The sequence below is a fragment of the Colius striatus genome, chromosome 22, assembly GCF_028858725.1.
Source record: "Colius striatus isolate bColStr4 chromosome 22, bColStr4.1.hap1, whole genome shotgun sequence".
In the NCBI taxonomy this organism is placed as follows: Eukaryota; Metazoa; Chordata; class Aves; order Coliiformes; family Coliidae; genus Colius; species Colius striatus.
The window spans coordinates 7454596-7478476 of NC_084780.1; the positions used below are offsets into that span (position 1 = coordinate 7454596).

At 49.0% G+C, this 23881-nt stretch overlaps 1 protein-coding gene across 1 annotated transcript; it reads left to right on the forward strand.

Annotated features, from left to right (window-relative positions):
• The first annotated feature begins 344 nt into the window (after positions 1 to 344).
• Positions 345 to 23298, forward strand: IGFN1 (immunoglobulin like and fibronectin type III domain containing 1). The gene is made up of 26 exons (XM_062013662.1): positions 345 to 401; positions 893 to 1015; positions 2148 to 2287; positions 2532 to 2631; positions 3478 to 3525; positions 4003 to 4048; positions 4802 to 4976; positions 5570 to 5683; positions 6101 to 6272; positions 6831 to 7103; positions 8211 to 9176; positions 9225 to 9951; positions 10045 to 10817; positions 11061 to 12953; positions 13224 to 13348; positions 14098 to 14239; positions 14744 to 15040; positions 15578 to 15877; positions 16721 to 16894; positions 17739 to 17867; positions 18333 to 18635; positions 19105 to 19193; positions 19826 to 20021; positions 20891 to 21190; positions 21971 to 22297; positions 23203 to 23298. The coding sequence occupies exons 1-26, from the start codon at positions 386 to 388 to the stop codon at positions 23214 to 23216; spliced, it is 7962 nt and encodes a 2653-aa protein (XP_061869646.1). The 5' UTR covers positions 345 to 385; the 3' UTR covers positions 23217 to 23298.
• The last annotated feature ends 583 nt before the right edge of the window (positions 23299 to 23881 follow it).

Genomic DNA, 23881 nt, shown 5'->3' on the forward strand with positions numbered 1-23881 from the left:
TGTAATATTTGCCTGAAACACGAGAGGAGGAGGTCTTTGGAGGAAAGCCAGATGACATGGAAATGGAAGAGGTGACAGAGGGATGCTGTTGGAGGTGTATGTTTTCCATTTAGCCCTGCTAGCCGTTTTCATGCCTGATTTGTGCTGGTGCAGAACTGCATCACGCCGCGTTTTGGAAAGACATATCATCATGTGTTGATTGACAGGCCCTTCTCAGCTTTGCTGCTAGGATGTGGCAAGGGAGCAAGGGCAATCTGTGTTATTAAAGTGAGCAGTACCATGGTCTGTCATTTCCCTTGTGAACTGAAAGATAATGAAACGCTTTCTCTTTGTCACAGGGGAACCTGTGTTCTGTGCTGACCAGGCAGCTGAGCGAGGTGTCACGATGAGCCACCAGGCAGGTGAGAGAACAAACATAGCTGTGAAAACTCTGTGGTACCCCACAGGAAAAGCCCAACTGGCTTTTCTCGTTGGGCAGTTTGGTATCTGTCTCTCACCACCACAAGCAGAGACAGCAGTGACTGGCCTGTCAGGTTCTGCTGCCCTTCACAGCACTGTCTTTCTCATGGCAGATTTTGAAGGTCTTTTGGAACCACAGCTGATCCAAAGCACTCTCTGTCTAAATCATCACTAGGCCTATAAGCTGATGTGGCCCTGGATTGTGACCTTGATTGCAGAGTTTCCCACTTGGGCCCTTGACTTTGCAAGAAATCAGCACAAAGTCACAGAGTGCTCCAGCCTTTGGACACACAGCCTGGATGGATCCTTTACACTCCAGGAGCTGCTGAGCAGGAGCAGCTCCTGCTTTACAAAGAGACAATGCAGACTGAGAAGTTGTTTCTAAAGGACAAGCATGTTACCTTAATAAATGTGTTTTTCCTTGCCTTTCTAGCAAAGTCCTTCAAGAAATCTTCTGTCCCAGGAGTTACCATCACCCAGTTTGTGGATGATGTTCCAGAAGGATGCAGCACCCCTGACTTTGAACGGAAACCTGTCACTCTGACGTTGCAGGAAGGTGAGATAGATGCTTGACAAACCTGTCACAGCCACAGTCCTGGAGGCTCACCTACACGAATCAAAGGTTGTCATGAAATCAAGCTACTTTCTGAAGAGATTTGGCTAGACAAGAACAAAGTGTTGTGTGGCCAAAGTCGCTGTTGTAGTGGTGAGAATTCCATCAGTACTGACAGAGGTCTCCTGAGTTCTCACTGGTGTGGATGAGATGAAAATCTGGCTCCTCTTGTGCATAGCAAGTGCTGTGAATCCTGCAGGAAGCTCTCCAAGGAAATCTTCTGCAGCCAAAGATTAAACATGTTGGAAGTTGGGTTTTTTTCCTGCTGAAACTAGCTTTTGAGTGTTCAGCACTAAAATTAGCTGCTGCTTAAATAAGATGTACTGACTGCAGATGCCATTTAGGCTGCATTTCTCCTGCAGGAAGCAATATGGATCTTGCATGGAGTGCAGAGAAGGCAGCAAGACCTAAAATCAACGGGAAGCCTCCCAGTAATCTCCGTGCACTTGGAGAGCCTTTATTTAGGAGTGGAATAGCCTGAGGAGATTGTGTAGCTCCTCTTCCCTCAAAAGACTGAACCATTCCTAGCACCCTGGGTTTCAGTGTCACACCCATCTGCTGGTTTTCACGAGCCAGGGAGGCTTTATGAAGGAGCAGAGTGGCCTCTAGTGGTACATCTCCCCTCCTCTCCCTCTTTCCTTCCACCTCTGAGTTTCAGGCATGAGCCAAGGCGGTGGAAAACCACCTTGTCTAACCAAGTGATTTCATTTGCAGTAGGTTCCTCCTCGTTCCTACACACAGTGTTAGGGCAGTCAGGTTGGTGTCTGAGTCAACTGAGTCCAATGTCTATGCAGAGGCACAGTGGGTGTCTTTAATTATCACAGCCCTGATGCATTCATGCATAGATCAGCTGATAGTCCTGAGTATCAGCTGAGAGCTTGTGTCCTGTGACAGATGGGAAGCACAGGAACGTGAAGCCAGGATGGCTAACGTTGTACAAGGGTATAATCAATCAGAAACAGGCTTTGTTTGAGTCTCAGAACAGAAACAGACTAGTAGTTCAGTCTCAGAAGTTAACTGGAGCCCCCATGTTCAAGCCTGTCGTAAACAACTAATTTCTTGCCTCTTTTCAAAGGTAAAAATGCACTTTTCAGAGCTGTGGTCAAAGGTGTCCCAACCCCTGATGTGAAATGGACACGAGTACAAGGAGGAATGGATGATCCTGTCAAGTACAACACATTCTTCAATCATGCCACAAATGAATTCGTTCTGCAGGTAAAGGCCAAAGATTTCAGGGAGGGCTCATGGAGCTGAGAGCAGTGCAGGTTAAAGAGCTGCAGTGGGCTGATACAGGTGTCACCAGACCCGAGATAACACACAGAGAAGCCAATAAAGCTTTGGAGAGTTATTCTGGGAACAGAGGGATGATGTGAGGTGTCACTGAGGAGCTGTTTCATGAGAAGCTGAAGCTGTGTGAGCTGAACCACACTGCTCTGAGCCATTACTTGTTCTTTTCAAGGTGAACAAACTGACTGTAGATGACAGCGACTTGTATCGTTGCTTTGCTGTGAATGAATACGGGGAAGCTGCGTGCTCTGCTGCCCTCAGGGTCATACAAGGTAGGACTGACAGCTTCAGTGCACCCAAGGTCCTGCCATCATCCCAAGTAGGTGGCTTTGCTCTCCCATGGAAGTGGCTGCTCAGAGCGTTGTCTACCCATCCTTGCTGTAAAGGTCTCTTTCTCTCCTCACTGAGGACTGGATGTCTTCTACGACTCCCCTCACTTTGGTAGCTCCATGACAGTGTCAGTTTTAAGGCACGGGGGAAGAAATTGGTATTGTCCCTGCACTGAACCACAATCAGATGCTCTGGATTTAGTGTTGTCTGAATCCTTTTGGGAGGGATCCATCCTGCTTCAGATGTCCATGATGTCCACCTGACCCAGTCCCCTGCTTGCCTTTACAGTCAGTGGAGAGAAGTGAGCCATTTGAGAGTTAAATACCTTCTTGGGATCTACTTGGGCAGGAGGTGGACTGCCTTGGGAGCATCCATCTCCCCTGTGTGCCTGGAAAGTAAACTTAGAACTATGTTTTAGAATGACAAAGATGATCTGGCCTAATTACATTTGGCCAAATGATCCTTCCACCTTGGCTCCCCAGCTGTAAGAGAACAGCTTAACATTTCCTGCCATGTCTTAAACCATAAGCTTCATAGGACATAAATGGTCCCCTCCACTGTGTAAGAGTGTCCAGTAAGCACAGAGTTGATTGCAATAGAACTGTGGCATTTATAGACAGAGATTACTGGAAACCAGAGTCAGATTGACAAGGAAAGGAGTTCCACTTGCCTTGGTAACAGAGACAGAGGTTTTAGTGTTCATTGGTTTGCTGGTGTTAGTCTGACTGTGAACTTGTTCATCTTATGGCATCTCTTTCCTCTTTTCTTTCTCTCTTATCAACTCTCAGTTGGCTTTAAGAGGAAAGCAAGACACGTTCCTGTTCGTCCTGCTGATGGTAAGTTAGAGTTAGGTATCTGTAAGATATGGGGGTGGCACAGGTGATACTCCTCTGTCTGCCACGTTATTGCTACCCAAACTTGTAGAGAAGCCTCAATAAATCTCCAGTGTTCTGCCATCTCTTTCTCCTTGTTCTTTACCTCTGGGTAAAGGGATGATCTTAGACCTGGCTTTGAACTGTTCTGATTCACTCTTCTGGAATCATTAGTATTAGAAAAAGATTCTGTGATGTGAGATGCAGCTGGATCAAATATGTTGAGGTGGCTGGAAGACAGAAGATGGCCAGAAAGAGAGGAAAGCCCTCTAGGAAGGATGAGCTTTAATGGCACTCAAAGGGCATGAGCAAAAATCTCACCAGAGGCAACCAGCCTGGTGGAGTGCCCTGTTGTCAGTGGCTGTTTTGCATTATCTTCTTTCTGAGGATGTATTTTACAGTGTGCTATATCTGAGTGGTTTTTTCCTCTGCCTTTAATAGAGTTAAAGGAGAAACTTCAGGACTTCAGGAAGCTGCTGAGGAAGCGGTAAGCCTGTGCAGCAAAGGCCACTGCTGCACTTGCTGGGTGTTTGCTGCTGACAGGGGACAGCTTCACAGCTCTTCAGGATCTTCTTATTTCCAAAGTTATTGTGAGACCCAATATGGAGAGACAGAACAGAACAGTTTGCCACTGTGTGTGAGGCTGAGATGAACACAAGGTACCAACCTCACTGAGGTGTGTGTTCCTTTGTGCCACGAGTTTTTGACTTAAGAGATCTGTTTCTCTTCTCTCCTGTTTTTAGTTCACAAGGAGCTTTCTGGCCAAGTGATGCCCTCGTGTAACAAGCTTTCTGACTAAGCAGGGACTGAGCCCTGGCTCTCAGGCCAACTGCCATGTTCACATTGCAGAAATCCCTTCCCAGGTGGGAACCTCCAGAGATTGGGAATGATCTCTGGCTGGTGCAAGATCCTGAACTCTGCTGAGAAATCATCTGGGAGAGTGCAAGTTGGCCTGGGCAAAACTGTGCCAGTGACTCTGATAATATAACAGCGTGGGCAACTGCATTGCAGACTTGTCCTGTATGGCCCAAGGCAAGAGTGTTCCCTGGCAGCATTTAATTTGGAGCATAGATGCAGAAAACCTTCCCTGGAATAGTCCCATTCTTCCTTGTCTACATCCACAGGGCCAAGTGAACTCCAGAAATGATGGAGATGTGAAAGAGGATTGAGTATAGGAAGACACCTTGTTGTCTGTCAAAGTGTCTAGATGTCTTTCTTTTTTCCCCCTCCTGGTTCTAAGGGCCCCAGTTCAAAAACCAAAACCCTTGGACAAAGAAGCAGTGTGGCAGCTGCTGCTGCATGCAGACAAGAGGGACTATGAGAAGATCTGTATGAAATATGGGATTGTGGACTTCCGTGGGATGCTGAGAAGGCTGCAGGAGATGAGGAAGGACACAGAGACTGAACAGGAACAGGTAAAACAAACTGAAACCACTGAAAGGACTGGATTTGAACAGACTACAGAGTCCTCAGTAGCTTCTGACAACAGGCCAGACCTTCCTAAATTGCTTTGTAGGTGTAAGTTTTATTGTATGACAGAGAATGACTTTTGACAGTGTTTCCAACAAGCCCCACTCCTGTTCTCGTGCAGATGGAAACGCTGTTGGCTGGTTTGAGGCTCAGCTAGTTTGTTTTGGGAGATACTGACCGTGGGGTAACACTTTTATTAAACCACATGGCTAGAATCTGAATTCAGTTGCCTCTGATGAGAATTTGGACCCCAAACTGAAGAGTTACATATGTGAGAGTCAAAAGTGGCATTTCCATGCAGGGCCATGTAGAAACTTGTACAGACAGTGGCTGCATTAGTATGTGAATAATCAACAGGCAGCTTGTATTTCCCTACAGAAGCTGTGGAAACTTACAGATGCTTCTTGTACACACACAAAGTTAGAGATGGCTCTTTTCTGTGTGGACCAAAAGTAGATTTCATGTTAATTCAACAGCTTAAGGACTTTTGTCGTGGCAGCCTTGTCATTAACCAGGTTCTTGTTCTCTTTCTTTGCAGTTAATCCACAGTCTCAAAAACTTGACACACATCAAAGTCAACAAGGAGGGACATGCTACATTCAGTCTGGAGATGGACCTGAAAAATCCTAACAGCAAAGTTTATCTGCTTAAGGTGAGGGCATGAGATGAGCTGGCTGCTCCTAGCAGCCACTGAAGCCTTTTACATGGAATGCTTGATCAGCTGGCAGTGGCTGAGAGGGAAGAAGCTTCTTGAAGCTGTCTGTCCCTTGCAGAATCTGGTTAGGGATGAGTGGTGGTGTGGGGGTTCAGGTCCTTGGTGGTGAATATCACTTGGGATTTGTAGATGCAAGTACAGGGGAAACAATCAGTCACTGACATCCTTTTGACTTCAAGAGCTCTTCCAGCAAGAGGAAGAAATCTGTCAGTGTCATGTAAGCAAACCAGACTGACTTTTATTCCCTTTCTAGAGCGTGTTATTCCACTGTGATTCACAAGTTTGGGCTCATTTGGTTTGAAGTGCCTTGCACTTGTGTGTTGCCTTTTCAGGTTACATTTGTTCTCTTCCTAGGATGGTGAGAGGCTCAGGTATGGGACAGGGGATGAATACAGAAAGCACTGCCTGAAGCAAATAGGAAAAAAGTATCATTTCATTGTCAATGATGTGCAGCCAGAAGATGCAGGTTTGTACCAAGTCAGAGTGGAGGATGTACCTGTCTTCTCAACTGCACTAGATCCTGAAGGTAAGGAATTTAGATCCACGGCATTTGCAACTGTAACAAGGAACCATTTGGTGCTGGAAGATTTTATCTAGGAGCATTATGCAAAGCTCAGCAGTAAAACATGATAACTACAGAAGACTGGTTTTGTGTTGTCACATAAGGGCTCCTCGTGTGACACAGGAGGCTGATTGTGGTACGGGTGTTGCATCTGTAGTCAAAAGGAACTAGGTTCCAGTGTCAGTTTGGCTCTGACTTCAGGGTGACAGTGATCTAATTCCTCCAACTTCATACAAGTATCAAGCTGCTGAAATACTTCAATGACTAGAAATTGCCAGTGCATCACAGTGCTGTGTGGTGTGGATGCCTCAGAAGATAATGAGACAAAAATGTGCCGTTTCTGCTTTTCTGTCCTTTGTGCAGAGGGAGCACATCTTAGTTTTCCCTTTTTCTGCTTAAACCAATGCTCAGAGACATGTCAAGTTCCTGCCTTTCTTTCTTCCTTCAGCTGCAGCGAGTTTTTTCTTGGCAGACAGAAATAGCTCAGTTTCCTTGCTGTAGCATTTGCCATTTGCCTTGCAGCCATCCCTGTGAGGTTTCAGCAGCCGCTCGGTGACGTGCGTTGTCCTGAGGAAGAAGATGCCGTCTTTGAGTGCATCCTACGCACCCCCTGCCACGAAGCTGTGTGGCTGCACAAAACCCACCCTCTGCAGCAGAGTGAGAAGCACCAGATCTCTGTAACTCCTGATGGCCTGACCCACCAGCTGATTGTCAAGCACGTGGGACCCTCTGACAACGGCATGTACACGCTGGACACTGGGCTTCTCTCCTCAAACGCCTGGCTTGTGGTGGAGTGTAAGTGACACTGTCCTGTTCCATGCTGCTGCCTTGAGGTGTGCTAACAAAACAGTGTTCATCTCACTGCCTGATTGCTCCTGCTGCCACCCCAGTGCTGATCCCATCCAGGATGCCCTTGGCTTCTTGCCCCCCTGGGCACGCTGCTGGCTCCTGTTCAGCCGCTGGCACCGACCCCCCCAGGCCCTTCCCAGCCCCTCTGCCCCAGCCTGGAGCAGTGCCTGGGCTTGGGGTGGCTCCAGGGCAGGACACAGCCCTTGACCTTGTTCAACCTTATCCCATTGCCCTTGGTCCCTTGACCAAAGGAAGCCCAAAGGAAGATTGGAAACAGTCCTTTCAGCACACTAATGGTTAGCTGGCTTGTTGTTTTGCTTCTGAGAGGTATTTGCTTTGGTTTCTTTGAGCTCCTGCCACAGCAAAAGGCAGTTGCTTTCATAAAGGCTTTGTTGATGACCTTTCAGAAACAGTGCAGGCTGAGTATGATGTACAGGGATTGCCCACTGAGTTCATTGAGCTGTTGATGCTGTACAGAAATGGTGTCTAGCCTGGAGAATGAAACCCTGAGTGACTTGCTCTGAAAAGAACCTGAATTTTGTATTAACACAAAGCTATTCACAGAACTGGAATCTTTAGTCTCCAGGTCAGCCATCTCTCAAATGCCAGGATGCCAAATGTGCAGTGAGATCCTCATTCAAGGGTGGGAACTGGTGGCCTCTCTGTGCATAGGATATTGCAGATCTCTTGCAGGGCTGGAGGGAGAAGGCAGAAAGCCCCAGATACCATCTAAGCCAGTGTTACATTCGACCTGTTGTGCTGGAGCTTTGCCTTGGGTTTCTGATGTTGTTTGGGTTTTTTATCAGCATGTTCCCACTGAAGATGTCATTTTAACTAAGAAATGTAAAGTTGCATCTGAGTGTGAGTCTGGAAAACCATCAGGATCTCAGCTGAGCTGCCATCCATTTGAACAGATTACATTTGTGTGTCCTGGAATGGGATGATAACAAATGCTGACACGTGTGCTTGGGCTGTTGCTGCCCCACATGACCTACTGATTGTCTGTTCTTTTTCCTCCCCCCCCTTTTCCTGTAAATTGCATCCCCAATACAGATGCTAAAGGAAAGAAGAGACAGGGTGAAGGAGGTGAAAGAGAGAAGTCTGAGTGGCTGAAAGAGACAGTGGCAGATAATGACAGGGCTAAGAAGCTCCGACGCAGAGAATATGATGGTGATGAAGAACATCTTATGGACACTGGCATGGAAAAAGATGGCTGGAGCAGGAATGGTCAAGGTGGCAGCCAAGGCCACTCCATTGATGTTGATGGAAGCCTTAGACTGGGAAAAGATGGGCTACGTGGAGCACATAGAAATGAAAGAATGGAGTTTGGGCAGTTCTCTGGAGCAGGGCTAGATGAAGACTCAATGACAAATGATGGCAGTGGCCTGGGAATAAAAGGCTTGGGAGGCAAAGGTGGATTAAGGCCTTTCCATGGCTCTATGACAGGCAGGGCAGCTTCTGGTGATGAATTGGGAGGAGGAGGTGAATGGTATTCTGTGGAAGGCAGAGGTGATGGTATGCTGGAAGCTGGTGATACTGACATGGGTGATGTTGTGCACTCTCAGCGTGACAAAGGTGGTAATTTAGGTGATGCCAGCTACAGAGCTGGCTTTGGAGGTGTTGGGAGATCAGGTACTACTGATGGAAGTTCTGTGTTAGATGGACTCCATCCTGATTCAACCAGAGTGGGAGGTGGTAAGGGTCAACTATTGAGTGGTACTACACCGGGGTCTGGAGCTAGCAAGAATGGTGCAGGTACAGAGACTGCAGGAGGGGGAAACTTCCCCTATGGCAAGGATGGCCTGGCACTTCATGCTAGTGGTCATTTAGGTCAGGCAGGAAGGTCTGGCTTGCTGTATGGCCCAGATGGTCTTAAAGCTGGAGATGGTGCTATAACTGGTGCAGATGGCAGTTCTGTAGGGCAAATGGAGGCTTTGCATGGTCCAGATGGGTGGCCAGTGAGAGCAGGTGTTGGTGGTGCTGGTGCAGGGGGAGTTGGGTCTCTATATGGAAAGGATGGTCTCCCAACTGGAGCTGGCATTGGTGGTGCTACTGGAGCTGGTGCAGGGGGAGTTGGGGGTCTCTATGGAAAGGATGGGCTCCCAGCTGGTGTTGGTGGTGCTGGTGTAGCTGGGGCAGGGGGAGTTGGGGGTCTCTATGGAAAGGATGGGCTCCCAACTGGAGCTGGTGGAGCTGCTGGAGCTGGTGCAGGGGGACTTGGGTCTCCATATGGAAAGGATGGTCTGCCAGCTGGAGCAGGGGGATTTGGATCTCTCTATGGAAAGGATGGTCTCCCAGCTGGAGCTGGTGGAGCTGGAGCTGGTGCAGGTGCAGGGGGTGTTGGGTCACCATATGGAAAGGATGGTCTCCCAGCTGGAGCTGGTATTGATGGTGCTGGTGTAGCTGGTGCAGGGGGAGTTGGGGGTCTCTATGGAAAGGATGGTCTCCCAGTTGGAGCTGGTGGTGCTGGTGTAGCTGGTGCAGGGGGAGTTGGGTCTCCATATGGAAAGGATGGTCTCCCAGCTGGAGCAGGTTTTGGTGGTGCTGGTGGAGCTGGTGCAGGGGGAGTTGGGGGTCTCTATGGAAAGGATGGTCTCCCAGTTGGAGCTGGTGGTGCTGGTGTAGCTGGTGCAGGGGGATTAGGGTCTCCATATGGAAAGGATGGTCTCCCAGCTGGAGCAGGTTTTGGTGGTGCTGGTGGAGCTGGTGCAGGGGGAGTTGGGTCTCCATATGGAAAGGATGGGCTCCCAGCTGGAGCTGGTATTGGTGGGGTAGCTGGTGCAGGGGCATTTGGATCTCCTTATGGAAGGGATGGTCTCCCAGCTGGAGCTGGTGGAGCTGATGCAGGGGGATTAGGGTCTCCATACGGAAAGGATGGTCTCCCAACTGGAACTGGCATTGGTGGTGCTGGTGTAGCTGGTGCAGGGGGAGTTGGGTCTCTCTATGGAAAGGATGGGCTCCCAGCTGGTGTTGGTGGTGCTGGTGTAGCTGGTGCAGGGGGAGTTGGGGTTCCCTATGGAAAGGATGGTCTCCCAACTGGAGCTGGCATTGGTGGTGCTACTGGAGCTGGTGCAGGGGGAGTTGGGGGTCTCTATGGAAAGGATGGGCTCCCAGCTGGTGTTGGTGGTGCTGGTGGAGCTGGGGCAGGGGGATTTTGGGGTCCCTATGGAAAGGATGGTCTCCCAACTGGAGCTGGTGGAACTGGAGCTGGTGCAATTGGAGCTGGTGCAGGGGGACTTGGGTCTCCATATGGAAAGGATGGTCTCCCAGCTGGAGCTGGTATTGGTGGTGCTGGTGTAGCTGGTGCAGGGGGATTAGGGTCTCCATATGGAAAGGATGGTCTCCCAACTGGAGCTGGCACTGGTGGTGCTGCTAGGGCTGGTGCAGGGGGACTTGGGTCTCTGTATGGAAAGGATGGTCTCCCAGCTGGACCTGGTATTGGTGGTGCTGGTGTAGCTGGTGCAGGGGGAGTTGGGGGTCTTTATGGAAAGGATGGTCTCCCAGCTGGAGCTGGTGTAGCTGGTGCAGGTGCAGGGGGATTAGGGTCTCCATATGGAAAGGATGGTCTCCCAGCTGGAGCAGGTATTGGTGGTGCTGGTGTAGCTGGGGCAGGGGGAGTTGGGTCTCCATATGGGAAGGATGGTCTCGCTGCTGGAGCTGGTGCAGGTGCAGGGGGAGTTGGGGCTCTCTATGGAAAGGATGGTCTCCCAGCTGGAGCTGGTGGTGCTGGTGTAGCTGGTGCAGGGGGAGTTGGATCTCCATATGGAAAGGATGGTCTCCCAGATGATGTAGCTGGTGCAGGGGGAGTTGGAGGTCTCTATGGAAAGGATGGTCTCCCAGCTGGAACTGGTGGTGCTGGTGCAGGGGGAGTTGGAGGTCTGTATGGAAAGGATGGTCTCCCAGCTGGAACTGGTGGTGCTGGTGTAGCTGGTGCAGGGGGAGTTGGGTCATCATATGGAAAGGATGGTCTCCCAGCTGGAGCAGGTATTGGTGGTGCTGGTGGAGCTGGTGCAGGGGGAGTTGGGTCTGTCTATGGAAAGGATGGTCTCCCAGCTGGAGCTGGTGGAGCTGGAGCTGGTGGAGCTGGTGCAGGGGGAGTTGGGTCTGTCTATGGAAAGGATGGGCTCCCAGCTGGAGCTGGTGGAGCTGGAGCTGGTGCAGGTGCAGGGGGAGTTGGGTCTGTCTATGGAAAGGATGGGCTCCCAGCTGGAGCTGGTGGAGCTGGAGCTGGTGCAGGGGGAGTTGGGTCTGTCTATGGCAAGGATGGTCTCCCAGCTGGAGCTGGTGGAGCTGGAGCTGGTGCAGGTGCAGGGGGAGTTGGGTCTGTCTATGGCAAGGATGGTCTCCCAGCTGGAGCTGGTGGAGCTGGAGCTGGTGCAGGTGCAGGGGGAGTTGGGTCTGTCTATGGAAAGGATGGGCTCCCAGCTGGAGCTGGTGGAGCTGGAGCTGGTGCAGGTGCAGGGGGAGTTGGGTCTGTCTATGGAAGGGATGGTTTCCCAGCTGGAGCTGGTGGAGCTGGAGCTGGTGCAGGTGCAGGGGGAGTTGGGTCTGTCTATGGAAAGGATGGGCTCCCAGCTGGAGCTGGTGGAGCTGGAGCTGGTGCAGGTGCAGGGGGAGTTGGGTCTGTCTATGGAAAGGATGGGCTCCCAGCTGGAGCTGGTGGAGCTGGAGCTGGTGCAGGGGGAGTTGGGTCTGTCTATGGAAAGGATGGGCTCCCAGCTGGAGCTGGTGGAGCTGGAGCTGGTGCAGGGGGAGTTGGGTCTGTCTATGGAAAGGATGGGCTCCCAGCTGGAGCTGGTGGAGCTGGAGCTGGTGCAGGTGCAGGGGGAGTTGGGTCTGTCTATGGAAGGGATGGTTTCCCAGCTGGAGCTGGTGGAGCTGGAGCTGGTGCAGGTGCAGGGGGAGTTGGGTCTGTCTATGGAAAGGATGGGCTCCCAGCTGGAGCTGGTGGAGCTGGAGCTGGTGCAGGTGCAGGGGGAGTTGGGTCTGTCTATGGAAAGGATGGTCTCCCAGCTGGAGCAGGTATTGGTGGTGCTGGTGGAGCTGGTGCAGGGGGAGTAGGGTCACCATATGGAAGGGATGGTCTCCCAGCTGGAGCTGTGGCAGGAGGTGCTCATTTTCCCTTGGGAGGTGAAGAAGGAGTGGGATCTCGCTATGGCAGGGAGGGTGGGCTGAGCAGAGATCGAGGTTCTGTAGGTGGAGCCAGAGGCTTGTCCTCAGGAGGTGCTGTCAGTGGCTCTGCAGCTCGGGGTGTTGAGTCAGGACATGGTAAGGACAGTGGGTCAGCTGGAGCCAGGGCTGGTGTGGGTGGTGTTGGCAGGCTGGGGGATGAAAGGGAGCTGCGTTCAGTGGGTGCTAAGGATGGTGTGGCAGGTGCTGAATATGGGCTGGATGCACATCGTGGCAAATCCACGGGAGCTGAGCCTGGGAAGGACACTGCCAGTGATTTCAGTGGATCAGGGGACAAAGGTTCCTCTGCTGGCAGAGGTTCACTTTCAGATGGAGGTGCCAGGAGCCAGGGCAGAGATTTAGGTCAGTTGGGCTCCCTCTATGGCAAAAATTCCAGCTTTGGAGGGACAGGGAGTAAATCCCATAACAGATCCGTTGGTGGGAGGATTTCAGGTGGTTTTGGTCCAGGTTCATTGGGTTATGGTCAGATGTCAGATCTTTTTGGTGGACCTTCTTTAATAAGCCAGAGAAAACAGGAACCTGACCTTGATATCAGAGCAAACGATTTCCTGAAGAGCACAGACAGCGTGGGCAGGAGACGGAACTACTGCCTGGATGATCTGAGAGGTGAGTGTTAACTGCTGACCAGTGGGTTGCCTTTTGATGCTCACATTCCTAATCCTGGAGAGAAATTGAATCTCACAGTTTAGATAATTGTAGCTGTAGGTATAAATGTGGCTCTGCCAGGATCCATTCCTGATCATACCACTGATTTGCCTTCTGACCTTACGCTTGTTGAGGTCAAACTGCATTTTCATGCACCCACTGCTCTGTCAGCGTAACACACAGTCAGCATCTTCTCAACACTTTCTTTTCTCCCTGTTTCTCAATGTCCAGCACCACGCTGTCATGTCAACAAACAATTACTGAATGTCAGAGCCCTGAAAGGGGACCCAGTTGAGCTGTCCTGCGCTCTCAGTAAAGACGATGTGACAGGAACCTGGTTTAAAGATGGATTAAAGGTAAGAGACCTCTAGCTGCTGTTTCCTTCAGTTAGCAATCCTCTTTTCTCTGGCTCTACCTCTTAAGTGTCATGTCAGCATGTCCTTCCCTCTGTGGTCTGAGTATGACCCTGGGAGGATTCTGCAGGAGCCTGCTGTTGATAATCAGATTCTGGATAGGAACCCAGCAAGGTTTCTCCTGCTTCCTGCTGCAGGATATTTCCATTCTTGCTGACAACAGGAGGCTTTCTGCTCTCCATTCTTTGGCATGGCTGGAGATGGTGTGGATTTCTTTGTTGCAATGCAATACTTTTCCTTGGGGAATGAGAGGAATCTGCAAAAAGCAAGGGAAAAACCTTCAAAGGATCCTTCAGGCTGGCACAGCAGGGAGAGTGCTCTTTCAAATGTCAAATAGGTGTCATACTCCATGTCCCAAAACAACACTGAAGAGTTGTGGGACCCAGATGCCAGTGTAGGAGCTCTGAGCTGTTGCACTCAAACGTGGGCCAAATGTTTTATCATTAAAAGTTTGGAGGTTTTACTAACCTGTGTTGTGATGGGCTTTGAATCCAGCCTTTGTGGGGAGGGTGTTGGTAGCTTTTGTGTGCAATGTTACCAGATGAATAATTCCAGATGCTCTAGTGATGGATCATACATGTCTTTCAGAAGTCTTCTCAATTACATCTCGGTTTTGTCTGTCCAGTTGAAGCTGGGATTGCCTTTGTGCCCCCCCTTTCTTTAAGAATGGGTCTCTGTGCTTTCCCTTGTAGTTAACAAGCATGGATGGAGTCGTTTTTGAAAAGCAAGGTCTAGTCCACAAACTAATCATTAACAAACTGGAAGATATTCATGCTGGGAAATACAGGTTCCAAGGTGGAGATATAAAAACTGAAGCTACAATTTTTGTTGAAGGTGAGTCTATTCAAAGTACCAATGCAGCTGTGGTAGCCTTGATGTGCTTGGATGTAAAGTGTTTTCTCAGACACCTGTGGGTGATTGTTGAGACCACTTTGTAATAAAGAATTACTGTATAGATAGGGGAGAGTTTTTGTACAGGATGATGCATTTTGTATTTCAATATTTAACTAGGGAGCCTTCCTGAATAGCTCCTGTTAATATGGGCTGCACATAACACTTTGTCAGACCAGATTCTTCCTTCTTGTGTTTGGTGCATTGCCTGTGAGAAATTTGCTGCAGTGAAAAGGACAGTATGATACCCAGAAAACTTTGTGATAATTATCCTGTAACAAAGTACATGAATGTCTGTGAAGCACTGAGCATGCAGCTCAGCTGAAGGTCCAGACACTGTGAGCTAGAAGCATTACCAGCAGCATCAGGAGGGATGCCTGTCCCTCCAAGGTGAGCCTTATCCTCTTTTGAACTGCAGTTTCTAATGACCTTCTATCCCCTGCTCAGATCCTCCACGGGTCGACCAAGTTCTCCTCAAAAACTTAACAAGTGTTCCTACTGTGGCCAAGGCAGGACAGAAGGTCCAGATCAAGATCCCTTTCGAGGGCCGGCTGCCAGTCAGAGCAACGTGGCTGAAGGACAGGATGGAGCTGGCGGATGACACGAGAATCCGTGTTGACAAGACAGACACCTTCACCATGCTGTCCATCCCCAGCAGTGAGAGAAAGGACTGTGGGGATTACAAAGTCAGGCTGAAGAATGACAGTGGGGTCTTGGAGATCAACTTAAAGCTTGTGGTATTAGGTAAGAGCCCCGTGACATCCACTGTGGCTTTCATTGTGGAGCTCAGGCAGGAGATCCATTAACACTGGTGACAGTCTGATTTAGAGCTACTGGCTCTCTCCACTAAATGAGGGTACAGGGATTGCTGACATGGTTCTTGCCCTTTAGCAGAGGGTAACACAAATCTAGTTTAGTGGTGCATGGCCTCAGCAGCTGAGCTGTGAATGTTGGGCAGCTGTGGGAGATGGGGCTCTGCACAACAGGCAAATCTGAAATAGTTTATAAATGTCTGTGCTCTTCTGGGAGGCTGGAAATGGTCTTTCCTCCTTATAAGCAAGCTGAATTGATGCAGTGCTAATGAGAACAATTAGCCTATGGACCGAGGGCCTGGAGGTTTTGAAGAGGTGACTCCAGTGCCCAGCCCTCATTCCACAACTACGTGTGTGTCTGTCAAACTGAGTCTCCAAGCTGGTGAGCAAGAGACAGTGTCTGCTCCAAACCCAGGAGCGCATCGTGCTCTGGAGCCAACTCATATTCCCTCTGTCTTCCTCTTGTCAGACAAGCCCCAGCCACCTACAGGACCCATCAAAATCGTAGAAAGCTCTGCAAATGACATCAGCATCCAGTGGAAGCCCCCGAAGGACAATGGGGGCAAACCAGTGCAAAGCTACATTGTCGAGAGGCAGCAGGTAGGCAAAAACGACTGGGTGACTTTGGGAGAAACCCCCAGGAGCTGCACCACCTTCACTACTAACAAAGTGGAACAAGACATGATCTACTACTTCAGGGTGAGAGCTGTGAATGCTGAGGGAAGTAGTGATGCCCTGGAATCAGATGAAGTGAAGGCTGTGGGTAAAGGTAAGGAAGAACCATCTGGGACATTAAAACTCACTTCATTGTGGATGTTGCTAAAGACCTAAACTTGACTTCACAGCTGTGGTTCTCCATATAAATCTGTGGAGACTGCACAGCAAGACTAGAAGCTTGCTGTAGGCTTTGGTGGTGCTGGGGGACACAGTGGTCATTCTGCTATGCTCCATTCTGAATTGGAAAGCACATTCCATGGGGGAAATGCAATATGCATCACAGAGGAAATTTATAAAGGGAACAGGGGAGGCCTTTTCTTACTCCCCAGGAAAAGGGCTGTCTGCATGTGCACCATTTTTCAGCACAACCACTTAATTCCCTGGTTTCCAAAGAATTAATGTCCTTTGTCCTTCAATGAGTTTAAATGCTGGAACAGTTTTGCCATGAGTATGAATGTAATACTAGAAAACAAAGCTCTGTTCTATTTCTAATCTGTGTCTTTCTACATTCTCCTTATGATTATGAGAAGCCCTGTACTTAAATGCTTTAGTAGAAGGTGAAGAAGATCTGTTCTGTCTCTCATTTCTATCATTAATAGCAAGAGTAAAGCTGGCTTCCTTACTGTGTGAGGGTGGCATGCCTCACTGTCTGGGCTGCCAGTAGAGTTGTGAGTTGTGATGACAACAGGCAAGTCATGGGAAAAAAAGCCTCAGGATGATCCATGCTGGATCCTGTTTGTGTGGGGAACAGGATTCACAGCTTCAGGTCTCAGGTTTTCCAAACACACCCACACGAATATCTTGTGAAAGTTGGAAGGAAAAAAGGTCAGAGAACACTTTCTGATCTTACAGTAAAAGTACACCTGCTAATAATGAAATGCCCATCTGCTTCTAGCTTCTCCTGCTGCCCCAGATCCCCCTGAGATTGTCAGTGCCAGCAAAGACAACATCACCATTTGCTGGAAAGCCCCTCAGAGAAGTGGCAGCTCCCGGATCGTGGGGTACGTCGTTCAAAAGCGTAAGAAGGGCACCGTGACCTGGCTGCCAGTCAACAGTGTGCCCATAGCAGGTAGGAGCCTTAAATCCTCTCACAGGCTGCAGGACTTGAAAAGGGCAAGAAGCTCAGCTGTATTCAGGAGCTGCTTTAGGATCTTACACCTTTTCACATCAGTGTTTCTTCTCTTGAATTCTTGAGCTGCTGACTGTGTCCATCACAGCCCTGTTAACACTGCCTGAGGTTTTGCTTTCTCATCTCCCACAGCTCTGGTGTATATGTTTTCTCACAGCTGCATTTTTCTCACAACTAAGGTTTCACAGCTGTGCCATAGCAAAGACAGGTCTTGGGTGTATAAACAGCTGAATGCCTGGGAGGAGGATTGTGATCTGTTCTAGATTGTGTGAAAGCAGATGACTGGAGAAGGGTTCAGAGGAGCTTGCTGCTGCATCCTGGGATGCAGCTCCTCTGAAGGTAAACTGATGCCTTCAGTCTCTAGAACTAAAATCTTCATTTCACCTGCAGTGAAAGACTTTAGTCTGCCCTTAGTTTTCACACTAGGCACTTGGCAAACAGGAGTTAATAAATGCAAGGACTATAAGGAAACCCAAGGGATGTGTCTGAGCTCCAGATGGCTGTTGTCTGTTTTGGCTGTTATCTACCAGGTGCAAGCTCAGACTTCTTATCTAGTATAGAAGACTTTAAGATTATTCCATGAGGAATACAGTGAACAGTTCCAGAAATACACATGCACTTGGACAGGGAAGGGCAAGGAAACCAATGACACTGTTTATACACTGCTCCTGAGAATTAGTCAGTGCACAGTTCTACATGGAATAAGGTACAGCAGTGTTGTCTCACCCTTTTCAGCTTGGGGAACAGCTCACATGAGCCAACATTGCTCCTTTTGTTTCTGCAGAGAAGAAGCTGAAAGTAACCAATCTCAAGAAAGGTCTACAGTATGAATTCCGTGTGGCAGCTGTCAATGCTGCTGGTGTAGGAGATGCCAGTGAACCCTCACAGCCTGTCTTTGCACGTGATTCCACAAGTAAGTTCATTACCTCTCATCCTTCTGGCTTGGGGATATGTAAAGCTGAATGTAGACTGTTGGTGTTAGTGGAGAGGTGATGGCTTTGAATGCTTTGAAAACATATGTGAAGACAAAGACCAAATAACTGGGGACTGTCTCATGGCTGAGAATCTGCTATCAGCGTGAGGAAGGAGTGGAAGGATTTTCTGTGAGATATCTGGGTCAGAATGCCATGAACTTCCTCTGTGGGAGTGATGTGCAGCGTGCAGAAGGGTTCAGGATGGGTTGCAGACCGTTTCAGGAGTGCTGCAGCTTGTACTGCACAGATGGCAAGGTCAGGCACCTGGATCCAGCTTTGAAGAACTGCGATGAGGTAGAGGCAAGTGGGGTGCACTTCAGGGATGCTGAGGAGCCTCAGGAGGTGACTGAAAAGAAGGAAGAGAAACCCTGGAAACAGAGCTTAAATGAAATTCCTTTCTCCAGAACGTCTGGGTCAAGTGCAGGACCTTAAAGTGAGCAGCAGTGACAGCACCAGTGTCACCTTGACATGGAAGAGACCTGAAGCAAAAGATGGGAGTGATGTGAAAGGCTATGAGGTGGAGATGCGGTCTTCTAACAACACCAACTGGACCAAATGCAATAGTCTTCCCATAGAGGCCACCACTTACACAGTTAAAGGCCTCCAAGCCAAGGAGAAGTACTTTCTACGTGTGAGAGCCCTCAATGACAGCGGGCCAGGAGAAGCTGCAGAGCTTGAAGCTTGCATGGAAGCCACTCACCCTGTAGGTAAGTCACAGTGGGCTGCTTCACAATGACCAAGGTCATTCTGCAGGTAGCAGGATGCAGGCAAGGTCTGCAGGTCACTGTGATGAGCTGCTTTTTAACCTCTGGCTGGTTTCCTGAGCCTGCTCTGTGCTGTGTGTGTATTCCATAAGGGTCCTTCACACAGATGTCATTTTACACAGAAGGTCACCCACACGGTGGGGTCAGGTGTGTGAAAGGGCCCATTTCTCTGTGATTGAGACACCACATGTTTACAGACCTTGTTGTGAATGTATTTTTGACCTTGTTTCCCCAAGTTTAGTCATAAATAAATAGGGATTAAATTGGAAAGGTGAATCAGGGAGCTTTTCTTTTCCATAGTCCCACTTTGAGTTTACCTGCAGCCTAGCTGTGGGAGAGGCATTAAGGGTGTTGAACACATGTATGTGACTAAGGATGGACAACTTTTTGTTCTCTTTGCTGTCTTTCCCAGTTTCTCCCAGGTTACTCATAGATGACACAGTGAAAAACCTCCTGGTGATAAAAGCAGGAAATGCCATCAGAGTGAATGTTCCATTTGAGGTGAGTGTTCAGATGTCTTTTATGCCTTTTGATGCTGTCCATCCAACCACAGCAACACTGTCACCATCTGTCACTGAGCTCAAAAACCAGTCACTTTGGAAGGCCTTAGAGCAGCATTTCTAGCAACATCATCTTGACTGTGTTTGTCTTCTGAAGCAGCAGGACTTAAACCATATACACTGACAGAAATCCTGTCTGCTTTGAGGTAAGCTTGGGACAACACAGGTGGAGTCTTGGGATATCAAAAAGAATGGGCAAAGTATGTCCATTGTCCTGGCTTAATCTCTTGGAGAACAGAGACCAAAGATGGCACAATGGAAATAGAGACTTTAAGGATGTTTTTTCTCTTTCCAAAACCAGCAGGTGTCTGTAACAGGAGCAAATATTTACTGCTGTCATCTGTTGACCTAGCACACCTTGTTTGATACAGTGAACCTCAACACCTTGCTACAACAACACTCTTAAAAGACACAGAGAGGAAAGTTACAAAGACTTGAGAGCAGGGCTCATAGATCCATATTTCTAATCATTCCCTTACTGTGCCATGTAGGTCTAAGTTTGGGACAAGAGAATGAAACTAAAGTTGTTAAGAGGCAACACAAATGGGCTCCAACTCGTGTTGTTCTTTCCAGGGTTATCCAGAGCCAGTGGTGACTTGGTTAAAGGATGGGCTTCCCCTCACAAACCGGGCTGCAGTCAGCACCAAAGATGGTACCACACAGCTGCTGGTTGGAGCAGCTGAGTTCCCTGACAGTGGCACCTACACTGTGTCTCTCCAGAATGCTTCAGGGAAAAGACAAACATTCAGTTTCCAGGTTCAAATTACAGGTAACTCACTCTCATACGTTTACACAGATTCACTGCAGATAGGCAGGAGGCAAGGAGCAGCATTGCTGTGAGCTGTGATGCAGTGCAGCCATGCAGGCACAGGGAGAGAACCAGAGGGCAATTTTCCATGCAGTTCAGTAACTGATATCAGTGATATCACTTGGCTGTGTCTGCAGGACAGAGCAACCTGTGGATTAAAATTACACCCAGCTTCCAGAGTGGCAGCACACACAGATGGACAGTGCAAGCCACTGGAGAGCAGTTCATGCACTTTGTAACTGTCTCAAGTTAGTCAGCAGCAGGCTTTAGGACATTTAGTCATCACTACAGCAACTGTATGTGCTATCTCCTTGAGGGTTGGTCCAGCTAAATTTTTTCACCTCTTGTCTCCCTGTGAGAAGGGAGAGAAGCCCAGGAATGCAGGTGGAATGCAGCAGTGCAGTTAACAGCAAATGAGGTTGTGTGACTTGGAGAAGGGACAGAAAATAGCCATCTCTTTAGTCAGCTCAGCTCTGCCAGGCTGGTAGGCCAGGCCCCAGGAGCTAGCCTCATTCAGCATCTCATGGGAATCAAGCTCTCTTCAGACTAGCTTCAATATTGCTTCTTTCCTCCCTCTGTCTTTGCTGCCTCCTCAGAAGAGTCCAAAGGCAGGTTGGATGGGGCTTTGAGCAGCTCGGGCTAGTGGAAGCTGTCCATGACACAAAGGTTGGAACTAGATGATCTTTAAGGTCCCTTCCATTCCAAACCATTGTATGATTCTATAAATTATGTCCCTTCTAGTGACCAGGATGTTTACTCAGCCCCCAGACACAGCCTCAGAGCTTTTAGGGTCCTGCACTGTGCCATTCACATTTGCCTTCGTGTGGCAGATATCCCCCAGCCACCTGGAGCCATCCACTTGGAAGAGAATGTGCCAAATACAGTGACAGTAACCTGGGAGCCATCCCCATCTGAGAAATGGGAGCACAATCTCTACTACACAGTCCTGAAATGTGAATCCCAGAAGGGCTCGTGGCGTGTGGTGGGTGACCTGATCTACACCAACAAGTTCACGTTCACCAAGCTGATCCCAGGCCGGGAGTATCACTTCAGGGTTGTGGCAAGGAACAACCTGGGAGTCAGTGATCCATCTGAAACTGAGCAGCCTTGGAGGATCAAAAAACAAAAGGGTAAGCCAGTTTTTACAGATAATCACCTATGTGCTGTCATGCTTTGGGTTTTTGATGGTTTCTAACTCTCCTTCTCTGAAGGTTTAGTTGCCCAGCACAAGAATGCTTAGAGATACCTAAGGAGGTGCCACACTGGCAGGGAAGGCTTGGCCTCTCTGCATGGGCATTGTGGAGATGGATCCCTTCTTTCTGACCATTATATAGATGGGATGCATCAAGAAGAGTGTGGGCAGCAGGTCAAGGGAGGTTCTTTTCCTCCTCTACCCTGCCCTGGGGAGGCCTCATCTGGAGTCCTGTGTCCAGTTCTGGGCTCCTCAGTTCAAAAGGGATGGGGAACTGCTGGAGAGAGGCCAGTGCAGGGCCACCAAGATGATCAGGGGACTGGAGCATCTTTCATATGAGGAAAGACTGCAGGAACTGGGGCTGTTTAGTCTGGGGAAGAGGAGACTGAGGGGGGATCTTATTAACATTTACAAATATCTCAGTGGTGGGGGTCAGGAGATTGGGACATCCCTCTTTTCTAGCAACAGGACAGGGGGTGATGGGATGAAGCTGGAACACAAACAGTTCCATTTAAATGTAAGAACAAACTGTTTGAGTGTTGGAGTGAGGGAGCCCTGGCCCAGGCTGCCCAGGGAGGGTGTGGAGGCTCCTTCCTTGGAGGGCTTCAAGCCCCACCTGGACACGTTCCTGTGTGACCTGATCTAGGCTGCCTTGGAGCAGTGTCTCACTGTGTCTTTGTATGTTGCTGTGTTGGTTGTTGTGGGGTTTTTTTTACAGCTGAATTTCAAGTCAGGCCACAGAAATACAGGGGAATCAATCCCAACCAGCCCCCGAGGATCCTCGTCCCGCTGAAGCCTCACGTGGTGCCGACGGGGAGCGAGTGCCACATGAGCTGTGCAGTGGGAGGCCACCCCCGGCCCAAGGTCACCTGGTACAAGGACAGCAGAGACCTCTCCAATGATCCAACCTACTTCTGCACTAATGACTTTGGTGTCTGCTCCCTGGTGGTCTTGGGTGTCTCCAAACAGGATGAAGGGGAATATATGATAGAAGCCACCAATGAACTGGGCCGTGCCTTCAGCAAAGCCTTCCTCACTATTAAAGGTGACAACCTCTGAGGCTTCTCTTCCTCCTTTGTGTGATGTTGAGACGTGGCATTGCTCTCTAGCTGCCTCACAAGTGGCATCCACACAGCTTTAGCTACTGACAAGAGCAATCTCCTACAAGGCAGTGCATACTTGGACAGCCTTAATGAATTTTTAACCATCCTACTAGTGATCAAGTGTGAAACAAAGAGAAATGAAAAGGCAGATGTGGGAAGAACCCTTGATTTGTGTATGAGCCAGAGGGTTTGGCTGACCCTGTGCAAATCTCTTAGAAAGAAATGCCTCATTTTATTTGATAAGGTAGTATCTAGGCTACATTTCTGTACATTGCAAGAGCTGCAAAGTAGAAGGTGTGAGGTTAGGTGAAGGTGTGAGGTTGGGTGAAGGTGTGAGGTTGGGTGAAGGTGTGAGGTTGGGTGAAGGTGTGAGGTTGGGTGAAGGTGTGAGGTTGGGTGAAGGTGTGAGGTTGGGTGAAGGTGTGAGGTTAGGTGAAGGTGTGAGGTTAGGTGAAGCAGTGAGGAGAGGGTTGGTGTTAGGTGGCCAAAGGCAATGAGGAGGGAGGAAAGAGAGGGACTAAGTGGTCTAAGTTAAATAGGATCATTGGGGATTGTGATGTGAACAGAGTCAGTGTAGTTGACACATGGTGTTTACACTCATGGATAAATGTCAGTGGCAATTGTACTCAGTTGACTAAGAAACATCCTTTACTTGGAGTCATGTTTTGCACCTTTTGTTGCCACTTGGAATACCTTGGTGGGGTTGTGTGAGTAGAGAAATGTGTCAGTTAAATCCTTGTAATCCTTTTGCCATGGATCTTTTTGGCCCTGTAACACTTGAAGTCTCCTTCCATCCTACCTCCCTCATTACAATACTGAGCTGCTTCTCTCTATCTCTTATTTTCAGACTCCAGCCTGTAGCATGGCCTTGCTGAGAACATCCCTGCACTACCCTGTGAAGCTCCTCTTGAGAACTGGCTGGCTGTGAAGGCTGTGTATTCATTTCCAGATGTGCATTATAGTCTGAGTGGTTGATTTTTTTCAGATCCAGTAGTTGTGTTTTGCACATGATGCTGCCTTGTAGTCAAAACAGGGGGGAAGAAAACCCCTTTAAGAGAGTTGCCTCATTTTGTAATGATCATGGCTTTCCACTAGACCTTTAAAACATAGATTAGAAGCTTCAAGAATCCAGAGGATGGGAGGAAAAGTTGTTGTCCAAAACCAAACTTTCCATGGAGAACAGAGGGATCATTCTACCACAACACCCACCTGCTACCTGGCTGCAACAGCAACATTTCTTGCTGCTAGAGATCTGTGAAGCTGCCCTTTTAGTGTGTGGTTTTCCAACCCATGTAATTCTCAGCAGGTTTCCTAATCCTGGTGGAAGCAGTTCTGCATGTATTCCACTGCCACTAGCAGTTATTCCTTTCCTCAGTCTCTAAGCTGAGAAGAGTATCTGCCTGCTGGTTTTATCTGGGCAAGAGGTATCCTCAGTCTAGGCTAACATGGGGTAGTGCTTCCCACAGGGAAGCTGCAATGGAAACCTGGAACCAGCTGAATTAGTGTGAGCACATCAATGTTGTGCT